The sequence below is a fragment of the Moschus berezovskii genome, chromosome Y (genome assembly GCF_049115385.1).
Source record: "Moschus berezovskii isolate FMDL1 chromosome Y, NW_MosBer_1.0, whole genome shotgun sequence".
Lineage (NCBI taxonomy): Eukaryota > Metazoa > Chordata > Mammalia > Artiodactyla > Moschidae > Moschus > Moschus berezovskii.
In genome coordinates, this window is record NC_142489.1 from 11,571,193 (window position 1) to 11,583,886 (window position 12,694).

At 49.5% G+C, this 12,694-nt stretch overlaps 2 protein-coding genes across 7 annotated transcripts in view; both read left to right on the forward strand.

The window, feature by feature from the left end:
• Nucleotides 1-6,225, forward strand: part of LOC129557971 (protein Shroom2-like) — a 150,281-nt gene extending 144,056 nt beyond the window's left edge. For 3 of the 6 annotated variants that reach the window (XM_088834509.1, XM_088834510.1, XM_088834511.1), the window contains exon 10: nucleotides 912-1,585. In XM_088834509.1, the coding sequence (XP_088690635.1) occupies nucleotides 912-1,433 (522 nt within the window). In that variant the 3' untranslated portion in view covers nucleotides 1,434-1,585. Of the gene's footprint in view, nucleotides 1-911; nucleotides 5,337-6,091 lie in introns of those variants that run through there. The other 3 variants (XM_088834512.1, XM_088834513.1, XR_016036999.1) reach the window with 2 other exon arrangements.
• Nucleotides 6,226-6,513: 288 nt separating this feature from the next.
• Nucleotides 6,514-12,694, forward strand: part of LOC129557948 (ATP-dependent RNA helicase DDX3X-like) — a 37,126-nt gene continuing 30,945 nt past the window's right edge. The window contains exon 1 of the mRNA XM_088834515.1: nucleotides 6,514-6,636. The gene's annotated coding sequence lies outside the window, so the exon portion shown is untranslated. The remainder of the gene's footprint in view (nucleotides 6,637-12,694) is intronic.

Sequence of the window (12,694 nt, forward strand, 5' to 3'; positions counted from 1 at the left end):
CTGGGCCCTGAGCCTTCACTGTATCCCTCGGGATCTCCACGTTAGGTCCACTCTGGTTACGCTTGATGAGCTTCGATTTCCTAGAACCAGAGGCAGCAGTGGTCTGCAGCCTCCTCCAGGTTGAGCTTAGGGGCCAGGCCTCCACTGTGACCAGCGCTGGGGGAAACTGTCGATGACAGGCACGCTAAGGAGGGCAAAGAGACAATGTCTGGTTGTGGGAGGCTCCTCTGTCTTTCCAGATAGAAAGCGGGACACGTGGGCCAGACGGATACAGGACGCCCTCCCTCCAATCGGGAGCTTGTAGTCTCCAGGGATGGCAGCTGATCTCTGTAGCCCCTGTTTGGAGAATCAGCTGAGGTCTCTTATGGTTGGAATTAATGAATTGCAATGAATCCTACTCTCACTCACACTGACAGGTCAGGGTGTTCTTTAGCAGGGGGCAGGTGGCCCTGAAAGGTAGTGCAGGCCATGGATACTTTCCAGGCTCCAGACCAGGGAAGCAGTTTCTGTTTTCACCGCGCCCCCCGCCTCCCCTCGACGCCCACCAAGCAGCAGCCCTGTGCCTCTGACCTCTCCTCAGGGCCCCTCCACCCCGATGATGCTCCGTCGGGGCTGGGGGAGGCCGTTCGGGTCACCAGGTGGCGGAGGATCGGGAGACTCTGCTGGCCTCGGAAACTGGGACTGAGGAAGGGACCTTCCCTGGTGTGTGCCAGCCGCCAGGTGGAGACTGTTTAATGCTGTTCCTCCCTCCCTGACTTGTTTTCACAGCAGGTTACCTACGGGAGGGCAGGGAGGGTAGCTGTGCGCCCCAATCTAGGAGTGGGGGCATCTGTGTGCCGCAGAGTAAGGAGCCAGGGCAGCTACACGACCCACCCGGCCCCAGCCCCCGCCTCCGGTCTCTCTTTTTCCAGCTCCTTGACCTCTTCACCGTCTGCCTCTACTGGTGCCGGAAGGGTTTAGCAGTCCTGCTCTGGGAGATCTCTTTAAATGCACTGCTTTGCCCCCATCCACCGTGTTGTGAGGGAAACGCCTTGGGCACACACAGGTCCCCCCAACCCGCGAGTCCTTTGCTGCCTGCGCGCGTCTCCCAGTTTTGGACTTTTCCGGGCGCGGATGGCTCTCATGTTCTTACGGGTGTATCTGGGCGGCTAGTGGCGAGGGGGCGGGGGATGTATCCAGGTGCCTCCTGCGGGGAAGTATCTGCGCGCCTCCTGTGCGGGAGTGTATCTGGGTGCGTCCTGCCGGGATGTAGCTGGGCGCCTCGTGTGCGGGGGTGTATCTGGATGCCTCGTGGGGGGGTTGCATCCAGGCGCCTCACTGTTCAGGCGGTGGGAGGCGCTGGCCAGCCCCCCTCCCCCCTCGCCGGGTCCCCAGCAGGCTTGTGTGTCTTCTGTCTGTCCAGCAATCCCTGCTGGAGAAGCAGCGCGTCCTGATCCAGCAGCACGAGGACGCCAGGGAGCTGAAGGAGAACCTGGACCGCCGGGAGGGCATCGTCTTCGACATCCTGGCCAGCTACCTGGGCCCCGAGAGCCTGGCGGACTACGAGCACTTCGTCAAGATGAAGTCGGCGCTCATCATCGAGCAGCGCGAGCTGGAAGACAAAATACACCTGGGTGAGGAGCAGCTGAAGTGCCTGTTGGACAGCCTGCAGCCCGAGAGAGGCAAATGAGGGCGCACCCACCCCCCCACCCACTCCCCGGAGGAGGAAGAGGAGGATGCGGGATGGGGTTGGAGTCGTCAGCTCTGGTCCTGTGGATGCAGCTGGAAACCGCAGCCTGTATTTACGTCCTGTCGATGGGGGTCGGGGGCTGGGGGGGGGGGTTGTCCTCTCATGGCCAGGTGGCCGTCAGCAAAGCAATAACTTCCATGTGTGCGTTTGGCGTGAGTTCTTAATGCTTAGGTTCCCTTTCGGAATGCAGAGCAGAGTGGCTCCCCCCACCCCTTGGCAGCGGTGGTCCGGAAGCGTCCCCACGTGGCGCGGGGGCTCGGGTGTGCCATGCGCGCCTGCACACCAGGGTCACCCACGTGGCTTCTGCCGGCCATGCGTGCGGGCAGTCAACTGCGTCCTCCCGCGCGGGAAGGAACGAGCGCGTGTCTAAGAAGCTGCGTGTGGGTTGGACGGGGTGGGTTTGCCTGGCGCACGAGCTGTCCAGTGGACCACGGGAGGCGCCAGAAGTGTTGCACCGTTCCTTGTGTCTGTCCTGTAAGGATGACCCCGACCCAGCAAAAAAAATAATGAGGACGAGCATTATTTATTAATGTGTTAGAAAGGAGAATAGTTGTCCATGCGGTTTAAAGACCAGCTGTGAAATGAGGAGCTTTCAGCACGCTAGGTTCACTCATGGTGAAATCGCCACTTGCACAGTGTGCGTGCTTTAAGGAAGGCACACGCAGAAGGGACATACTGGCTTTTGTTCTTCTGGGATGGCACCCGCGTGCGAATGGTATTTTTCCTGCAAAGTGAGATTCCCTGGCTGAAAATATGTCCGGAGGGTATGTGCTTGCGAGGTTTGTTTTTTTTTTTCTTAAGGACCCTGAGATAGTTTCCTCACCCCGCGCCCCCCAGCATTTCTTTGGTATGTATATGATCCTGATTATAATTGGCAGCTCCTCTCTTGTTGCTTCTCTGGATTAGTTATGGCAGTGTCAAGGCCACATTTCCTCTAAGAACCCGTGGTTCTGGCTTTCCAGAGGCCCTGGTGGACCACACAACTCCCAGACCTGGTCTTTCTCCACCACAGAGTTGACCACTGCCTGTTCCCTGTTTTATCGTTTGATATCGCAAGGTGATCAAGAGAGTCTGTTCACTAAAGAAAACACTGTTGAGCTGTTGTTTTCCAGGTCATGACTGGGAGAAGATAACTTGCAGATCCCGAGTGTTGCATTTGCATTCAGAATGTATAAAGATCTTTTCCGGGTTAACAGTATGAAAACAGCCCAGTTAAACCATGAGCCAGAGACTTAAATAGACACTTCACCAAAGAGGTTATATGCATGTCAGTAGGCACGATAGGTGTTTAGCCCCTCGTGGCTTGGTTCTCAAGGTCTGATTTTTAACCTGATCGTCTGTGTTCCGTCCCATTTGAGTGAGATGCCTGCATTTTGGTGGGAGAAACCCCAAGATAACTTAATGTCGGGGTGATATTTGGAGGTCAGATCACGTTGCTCCTTGTTTTCTCTTACGCCTGTGAAAGGAGTTTTCCGGCGGGTGGGGAGATAGCCCTTTGTCACCGGTGGCCGGCGCCTTACCAAAGACAGAAGCACACAATGTCTTTTTAAAGGACACTGCTCCACACCCATGGAACCAGAAGGACAAGCTGGGCTGGCCGCGTTGATATCTCTGCAGCCCTGGAGGGAACTGACCTGGCAGGCTTCAGTGATGCTGGCAATAAACATTGCTTTGGCAACCCACCCACGCCAGAGAGAAAGGCCGCCTTCTGCACTTTTTATTCTTCTTAAATTAAGCTGTTCCTGACTTGAAAAACCCCTCTTCTGCCAGTGAAGCGTCGTCCTCCTCCCCACGCACTATGGTCACTTGCTATGAAAATGTGTCACGGCAGAAAACAAAGCTATTTGTCCACGGAGCCCACCCCTCATCCCCCGCTTCCTCCCTTGGGGAGACAACCACAGTGATGTCAGTGTGTTTTGATTTTCACAAAGCTTTTATCTGTGATTCTTGCCCTTGTCATACAGTATTGTGATCATTTTGATGATACGTCTGTAAAATGTGAAAATACGAGTTTTTGCTTGTATCCAGCTTTTCGGTGTCTTTTGAGAATGTGGTCTTCTACACAACAATACACAGGGCGCTGATGTCCTTTAAACGAAGCCCATAGAATCACAACAGTCCTGTCTATTTCCCCATCTGCCTCATAAATGTCTGGTTGGCGGGGACCCAGAGATTGCAGTGAGTCAGTGTGCAGAACTTTGTATATAGCTGTATTACTGCGTATACAAACAATCTGGTGCTAACATTTCTCCCGTGGCATTCCTGGGTGGTGGCTGATGGCTCACCCCGGGTCATTGCTCAGCTGAGACGTGCTCTCTGTATCTCGAGGTTGCAGTCAGGGGCCTTGCTGGAGACTTTGATCATGCCGCCCACCGTGGAAGATGTGTAGTGGTTTCATGCTCAACACTTAACACTTACCTCTCACCAGATTGTCCTGCTTGACCTTAAAACAATAAATGGTGTCTTTCAGTGAATGGAGCGTTTCTCTGTCTTGCATCTTTTTTAAGAATTGGAACGTCCTTCCTGTATGTCTGATCCTTCAGCCAGTGATAAATCGTGGGGTTGAATCTGTGTATGCAGGTGTTGGACTGTTTCTGCTTGTTGGGTTCAGGCCAGTCAGTCTGCAGCTGGGAAAACATCAGGGACACAGGTTTTACCAGTCAGCTGTTGCCACAGCCATGCTGTGTAACAACCGCTATAAAATCGCAGCAGGGTGCTGGGAGAAGTACTCCTTTAGAGGAGGAATTGGTAGATCATTCTGCTCCACGTGCCTGTCATCTGCCTCCCGGCACCAGGCCTTTGGCCTGGGCACATCCATGGCACATGACCGGGGAACAAGCTCAGTCACATGGATGCTTGCCCTGGGTGTGGTTATGGCGCCCCCGCTAACCTTCCATTGCTGCAGCAAATCCCGCAGCCCAACATGGAATCCAGAAGGCACGGCGTGTGCTCCACCCCACGACTACAGGGAGCTGTGAAGCACTGGGGCCATTGGTGGAGCCCCGTCATCTCCCACGCTGGGTGCTGATATGGAGCAGCACCCTTGGTCCAGGACCTGGAGCCAAGCCACCTGTGTCACTTGGTTGTGAGTGGGCGCTAGCCTCTGTACCCCTCAGCTTCCTCCTTCCCAGCCCTTGGGAGAGCAAATGAACTGATAACATCAACCCGCTTGGAACCCACCTCTGGTGCGGTCACTGCAGTCTGGGTCTGGAGGAGAAGCATTCTCTGCGCCCGGACGCCCCCTGTCGGAACCACCAGAGGACAGATGACAGCTGCTCCTGGTCGGCAGCGGACAAATGCTTCTGTTTTCGGAGCAGGTTGGTGGAACCCGGAGGTCAATCAATTGAGAGAGAGGCAGTCTTCCTTTTTGTTTTTTTTTGAGTAATTTTGCCTGTTGAATTTTGGCTGCTCAGGGTCTTGCTTGCTGCTCGGGGTTTTGTCTAGAGGTGGTGTGCAGGCTTCTTGCACTTGGGCCTCAGTAGTTGTGGCACGTGGGCTTAGTTGCTCTGTGGCAGCTGGCGTCTTCCCGGGTCAGGAATCAAACTCTTTGTCTCCTGTCTCAGTGGATTCTTTACCACTGAGCCACCAGGGAAGCCCAAAAAAGTGTTCTTGGTAAGAACTATTCAAATGTAGGAGGTGAATTTTTATTTGGGATGGGGGGAAAAAACATTGTCACAAACTTAGAGACTTTAAGAAGCACACAAATACTACATACATTATTATTATTATGCTTCTACAGGGTCACTCCCGCTTGTCTCGTGAGTTCTGAAAGGATGGAGGGATTTGTCCACGAGGGCGGTGGAGGTGCAGTTGTAGGCTGGGGGCGGGGTGTGTGGCTGTGGGAGCCAGTGGTCCTCTTGCCATGCTCCGCGACCCGTGGACTGAGATGCTCAGACTTCTGCCTCTTAGGCGAACCACCTTGGGCATGCTGAGTCAGTCTCGGGCACGGGGGCACGGGAGATGCTGTCTGCATCCTCATACCTGTGGCTTGACCAACCACAGAGCCACCACACCCTGAAAGCCCAGGCATTCCGGAGGGGAGGGAGAGGGGAATGTTTCCTGCATTTCCCATCAAAAGAGGAGAACCTCACACGTTGCGTGTGTACACAAATAGACTGTGTGCTGAGTCACACTGAGCCAGGTGAAACATCCCACGACACCCCAACCCGTGTCATTCCCCTCCTCCGCCAGATCCCCAAAATGCCTGTGACAGCTCCAGTGCCCTCCCCCTTCGTGAAACCTAGGAAGTGGGGTGCAGAGGAAGGCAAAGAGGAAAGGTCCTTAAAACATTGTCACAAACTTAGGGACTTTAAGAAGTACACAAATGCTACATACGTTTTCTTTTTTTTTTTTGGCTGCCAGTGAACCCTCCTTTCTCATCTCAGCACAGCCTAGGGCAGAGGAACAGCGCTGGAGGCCCCCATCTTGTAAGGGTCGTGCAGGGGGAGGCCTGCCCCTTTCAGCTCAAGGTCAGCCTGTTTCTAGTTTACACCCGCTTAGGAAAGTCAAGCATGAGGCCTCCCTGACGGCGTCGTGCAAGCAGGACCGGACCCCGTGGGCAGGGGCGCTCCAAGCACATGGTCCATGGCCGCAGGAGCAACGCCGGACACTGTCTGAAGGACGTGCCAGCAGAGGACACTGTCTCCCTTCGGAGGTGTCCTCTCCACAATGCATCAGACAAACCCAAAGTGGGTGAGAGGCTTTTTATTAAAAAAAAGCTGACCAGTTCCCTTAAAAGGTGCTGAGGCGATGAAGGACCACCGGAGGGGCAGCTCAAAACTGGAGGGAATGAAGACGCCTGACGCAGAGACAACGCAGCCTCAGCACCGCGCCCTCCACCCCCGCAGGGAGATGCTGGGCCACGGCAGGAAGAGAACCAGCCTGATGGTGGGAGAAGTCTGAATAAGGTGTGTAGATCACTGTGTGGTCAACGCGAAGTTCTTTTTAATTTTACTGAAGTATACTTGATTTACAATGTTGTGTTAATTTCTTCTGTACAACAAAGTGACTCACTTATATATGAACACATGCTTTTTTTTCATATTCTTTTCCATTATGGTTTATTACAGGATACTGAGTATACCTCCCTGTGCTGCATAGTAGGGCCATCTCGTTTATCCATCGTGTGTATATATATATGTGTGTGTGTATGTGTGTGTATGTGTGTCCAGTTTAGTTCAGTCGCTCAAGTCGTGCGACCCTATGGACTGCAGCACGCCAGGCCTCCCTGTCTATCACCAACTCCCAGAGTTTACCCAAACTCAGGTCCATTGGGTGATGCCATCCAACCATCTCATCCTCTGTCGTCCCCTTCTCCTCCCGCCTTTCCCAGCATCAGGGTCTTTTCCAATGAGTCAGCTCTTTGCATCAGGTGGCCAAAGTATTGGAGTTTCAGCTTCAGCATAAGTCCTTCCAATGAACACCCAGGACTGATCTCCTTTAGGATGGACTTGTTGGACCTCCTTGCAGTCCAAGGGACTCTCAAGAGTCTTCTCCAACACAACAGTTCAAAAGCATCAATTCTTCGGTGCTCAACTTTCTTTATAGTCCAACTCTGACATCCATGCATGACTACTGGAAAAACCATAGCCTTCACTAGATGGACCTTTGTTGGCAAAGTAACGTTTGTGCTTTTTAATATGCTGTCTAGGTTGGTCATAACTTTCCTTTCAAGTGTCTTAATTTCATGGCTGCAGTCACCATCTTCAGTGATTTTGGAGCCCAGAAAAAGAAAGTCAGCCACTGTTAACACTGTTTCCCCATCTATATAGTTTTATCCATCCCATATATATATATATATATATAAATGGTTGCTAATTCCAAACTCCCAATCTTTCCCTCCCCTCCCCCTTAGGAACCACAAGTCTGATCTCTGAGTCTGTTTTCCTTCATACATGTGTTGACTTCTGTTGTATTTTAGATTCCACATCGAAGTGATATAATATGGTATCTGTTTTTCTGCCACTGATATGCTTTTTGCTGACTTAGTATGATCAGACCCATCCATGTGGCTGCAGACGGCATTCTTTTGGGTTTTTTTATTTATGGTTGAGCAATAATTTCTCTGTATATATGTTCCAAATCTTCTTTATCCACTCATCTGCTGCTGGATATTTTGTTTGATTCCATGACTTGGCTATTGTGAATATGCTATGAACATAGCGGAGAAGGCAATGGCAAGCCACTCCAGTACTCTTGCCTAGAAAATCCCATGGGTGGAGGAGCCTGGTAGGCTGCAGTCCATGGGGTCGCTAAGGGTCGGACACGACTTCACTTTTCACTTTTCACTTTCACACATTGGAGAGGGAAATGGCAACCCACTCCAGTGTTCTTGCCTGGAGAATCCCAGGGACGGGGGAGCCTGGTGGGCTTCTGTCTATGGGGTCACACAGAGTCGGACACGACTGAAGTGACTTAGCAGCAGCATGAACATAGGAATGTATGTTCTTTTTGAATTAGTGTTGTCTGGATATATGCCCAAGGATGGCATTGCTGGGTCTTATGGTAGCTCTACTTTTAGTTTTTTAAGGAACCTTCATACTCTTTTCCATAATGGCTGCACTAATTTACATTCCTTGCTTTTGTACACTCTTAACTTTTTTCTCTTTGACTTTATTCTTTCGTGTTGAATTCAGTTGCTCAATTGTGTCTGACTCTTTGCGACCCCATGAACCGCAGCACGCCAGGCCTCCCTGTCCATCACCAGCTCCCGGAGTCCACCCAAACCCATGTCCATTGAGTCGGTGATACCATCCAACCATCTCATTCTCTGTGGTCCCTTTCTCCTCCTGCCTCCAATCGCTCCCAGCATCAGAGTCTTTTCCAGTGAGTCAACTCTTCACATGAGGTGGCCAAAGCATTGGAGTTTCAGCTTCAGCATCAGTCCTTCCAATGAACACCCAGGACTGATCTCCTTTAGGATGGACTGCTTGGATCTCCTTGTGGTACAAGGGACTCTCAAGAGTCTTCTCCAACACCACAGTTCAAAAGCATCACTTCTTCGGCAATCAGCTTTCTTCACAGTCCAACTCACATCCATCCATGACCACTGGAAAAACCATAGCCTTGACTAGACAGACCTCTGTTGGCAAAGTAATGTTTGCTTTTTAATATGCTATCTAGGTTGGTCATAACTTTCCTTCCAAGGAGTAAGCGTCTTTTAATTTCATGGCTGCAATCACCATCTCCAGTGATTTTGGAGCCCAGAAAAATAAAGTCATCCACTGTTTTCACTGTTTCCCCATTTGTTTGCCATGAAGTGATGGGACTGGATGCCATGATCTTAGTTTTCTGAATGTTGGGCTTTAAGCCAACCTTTTCACTCTCCTCTTTCACTTTCATCAAGAGGCTTGTTAGTTCCTCATCACTTTCTGCCATAAGGGTGGTGTCATCTGCGTATCTGAGGTCATTGATATTTCTCCCGGCAATCTTGATTCCAGCTTGTGCTTCCTCCAGCCCAGTGTTTCTCATGATGTACTCTGCATACAAGTTAAATTAAGTCAGTTCAGTCGCTCAGTCGTGTCCAACTCTTTGCAATCCCATGAATCACAGCACGCCAGGCCTCCCTGTCCATCACCAAATCCCAGAGTTCACTCAAACTCATGTCCACTGAGTCGGTGATGCCATCCAGCCATCTCATTCTCGGTCGTCCCCTTCTCCTCCCGCCCCCAACCTTTCCTAGCATCAGAGTCTTTTCCAGTGAGTCAACTCGTCTCATGAGGTGGCCAAAGTATTGCAGTTTCAGCTTTAGCATCAGTCCTTCCAATGAACACCCAGGATCGATCTCCCTCAGAATGGACTGGTTGGATCTCCTTGCAGTCCAAGGGACTCTCAAGAGTCTTCTCCAACACCACAGTTCAAAAGCATCAATTCTTCGGCGATCAGCTTTCTTCACAGTCCAACTCTCACATCCATACATGACCACTGGAAAAACCATAGCCTTGACTAGACGGACCTTTGTTGGCAAAGTAATGTTTGCTTTTTAATATGCTATCTAGGTTGGTCATAACTTTCCTTTCAAGGAGTAAGCGTCTTTTAATTTCATGGCTGCAGTCACCATCTCCAGTAATTTTGGAGCCCAGAAAAATGAAGTCATCCACTGTTTTCACTGTTTGCCATGAAGTTATGAGACCGGATGCCATGATCTTAGTTTTCTGAATGTTAGGCTTTAAGCCAACTTTTTCACTCCTCTTTCACTTTCATCAAGAGGCTTTTGAGTTCCTCTTCACTTTCTGCCATAAGGGTAGTGTCATCAGCATATCTGAGATTATTGATATTTCTCCCAGCAATCTTGATTCCAGCTTGTGCTTCTTCCAGCCCAGCGTTCCTCATGATGTACTCTGCATATAAGTTAAATAAGCAAGGTGACAATATACAGCCTTGACGCACTCCTTTTCCAAATAGGGTGACAATATACAGCCTTGATGTACTCCTTTTCCTATTTGAAACCAGTCTGTTGTTTCATGTCAAGTTCTAACTGTTGCTTCCTGACCTGCATACAGATTTCTCAGGAGGCTGGTCAGATGGTCTGGTATTCCCATCTCTTGAAGAATTTTCCACATTTTATTCATACAGTCAAAGGCTTTGGTATAGTCAATAAAGCAGAAATATATGGTTTCTGGAGCTCTCTTGCTTTTTTGATGATCCAGTGAATGTTGGCAATTTCATCTTTGGTTCTTCTGCCTTTTCTAAAACCAGCTTGAACATCCAGAACTTATACCCAAAAAGATGTCCTTTTCATCATAGGGGACTGGAATGCAAAAGTAGGAAGTCAAGGAACACCTGGAGTAACAGGCAAGTTTGGCCTTGGAGTACAGAATGAAGCAGGGCAAAGGCTAATAGAATTCTGCTAAGAGAACGCACTGGTCATAGCAAACACCCTCTTCCACCAACTCAAGAGAAGCCTCTACACATGGACATCACCAGATGGTCAACACCGAAATCAGATTGATTATGTTCTTTGCAGCCAAAGATGGAGAAGCTCTATATAGTCAGCATAAACAAGACTGGGAGCTGACTGTGGCTCAGATCATGAACTCCTTATTGCCAAATTCAGAGTGAAATTGAAGAAATTGGAGAAAACCACTAGACCATTCAGGTATGACCTAAATCAAATTCCTTATGTCTATACAGTCGAAATGTGAAATAGATTTAAAGGACTAGATCTGATAGATGGAGTGCCTGATGAACTCTGGATGGATGTTCGTGACATTGTACTGGAGACAGAAATCAAGACCATCCCCAAAAAAAAGAGATGCAGAAAACCAAAATGGCTGTCTGAGGAGGCCTTACAACTAGCTGTGAAAAGAAGGGAATTGAAAAGCAAAGGGGAAAAGGAAAGATTTACCCATTTGAATATAGAGTTTCAAAGAACAGCAAGGAGAAATAAGAAAGCCTTCCTCAGCAATCAATGCAAAAAAATAGAGGAAAACAACAGAATGGGAAAAACTAGAGATCTCTTCAAGAAAATTAGAGATACCAAGGGAACATTTCATGCAAAGATGTGTTCGATAAAGGACAGAAATGGTAGGGACCTAACAGAAGCAGAAGATACTAAGAAGAGGTGGCAAGAATACACAGAAGAACTGTCCGAAAAAGGTCTTCACGACCAAGATAGTCACAATAATGTGATCACTGACCTAGAGCCAGACATCTTGGAATGGGAAGTCAAGTGGGCCTTAGAAAGCATCACTATGAACAAAGCCAGTGGAGGTGATGAAATTCCAGTTGAGCTATTTCAAATGCTGAGAGATAATGCTGTGAAAGTGCTGCACTCAATATGCCAGCAAATTTGGAAAGCTCAGCAGTGGCCACAGGACTGGAAAAGGTCCATTTTCATTCCAATCCCAAAGAAAGGCAATGCCAAAGAATCCTCTGACTACCTCACAACTGCACTCATCTCACACACTAGTAAAGTTATGTTTAAAATTCTCCAAGCCAGGTTCCTACTCAAGGAATATGCATATCAATATCTTTGTGTTCTGCAAAATTGGAGTTCTTATCCAGGTGAAGGATGATAACTTCAGGCTGAGTACAAGATTCCTGGAGCACCACTCTGTCACCTCAACCTTACCACCAGCTAATCAGAAGAAAGTCATACATGCTACCTGCTGCTGCTGCTAAGTCGCTTCAGTCGTATCCGACTCTGTGCGATCCCATAGATGGCAGCCCACTAGGCTCCTCTGTCCCTGGGATTCTCCAGGCAAGAATACTGGAGTGGGTTGTCATTTCCTTCTCCAATGCACGAAAGTGAGAAATGAAAGTGAAGTCGCTCAGTCGTGCCCGACTCTTAGCGACCCCGTGGACTGCAGCCTACCAGGCTCCTCCATCCATGGGATTTTCCAGGCAAGAGTACTGGAGTGGGTTCCCTCATCACAAATTTTGCCTTCCTTTTCTGGACCTGGTGAACCCCATATGTTTGACTTCCTGTTTGGTCCCTGTCCGTTTTGTTTGTGAATGGGTCCAACAGTTTTGGGCCAAAGTGCTGTGCTTGTTATAGGTTTTAGATTTCCTGGTTTCAGGCACAGAATAACTTGACTGATGTCAGGTAGAGGGAGATTTCTGTTCAGTTAGCCAGGACTATGCCTACACCCAACAGGAAGAGACCTCTGTCCCAGTTCCCAAGAATTATCTTGAGTATGAAGTCCCTCAGGGTTTAGCTGTCAGGGGATGCACGCTGAAACTGCCCACCCTGGCCAGGCACCATTGTATCCATTTGTGTGAGTTATTTTAAACAGAAGGTCCTTGTAAGGACCATGGAATTAATAAGCCACCAGCAAGTGGAAAAATTCAGGAAAGGTCAGAAGGAGATGACTCCTTCTCAGATTCATTCTCACTAGACTCCATCTTGATGGGTGATGCATATACTACTAGGAAGGACCTGGAGTCTCAATGATTGCCCAGAGAAAACCCAGAAACTAACCCATCACCTAAAACCCAAGATTGTATGCCACCCATTAGAGCAGT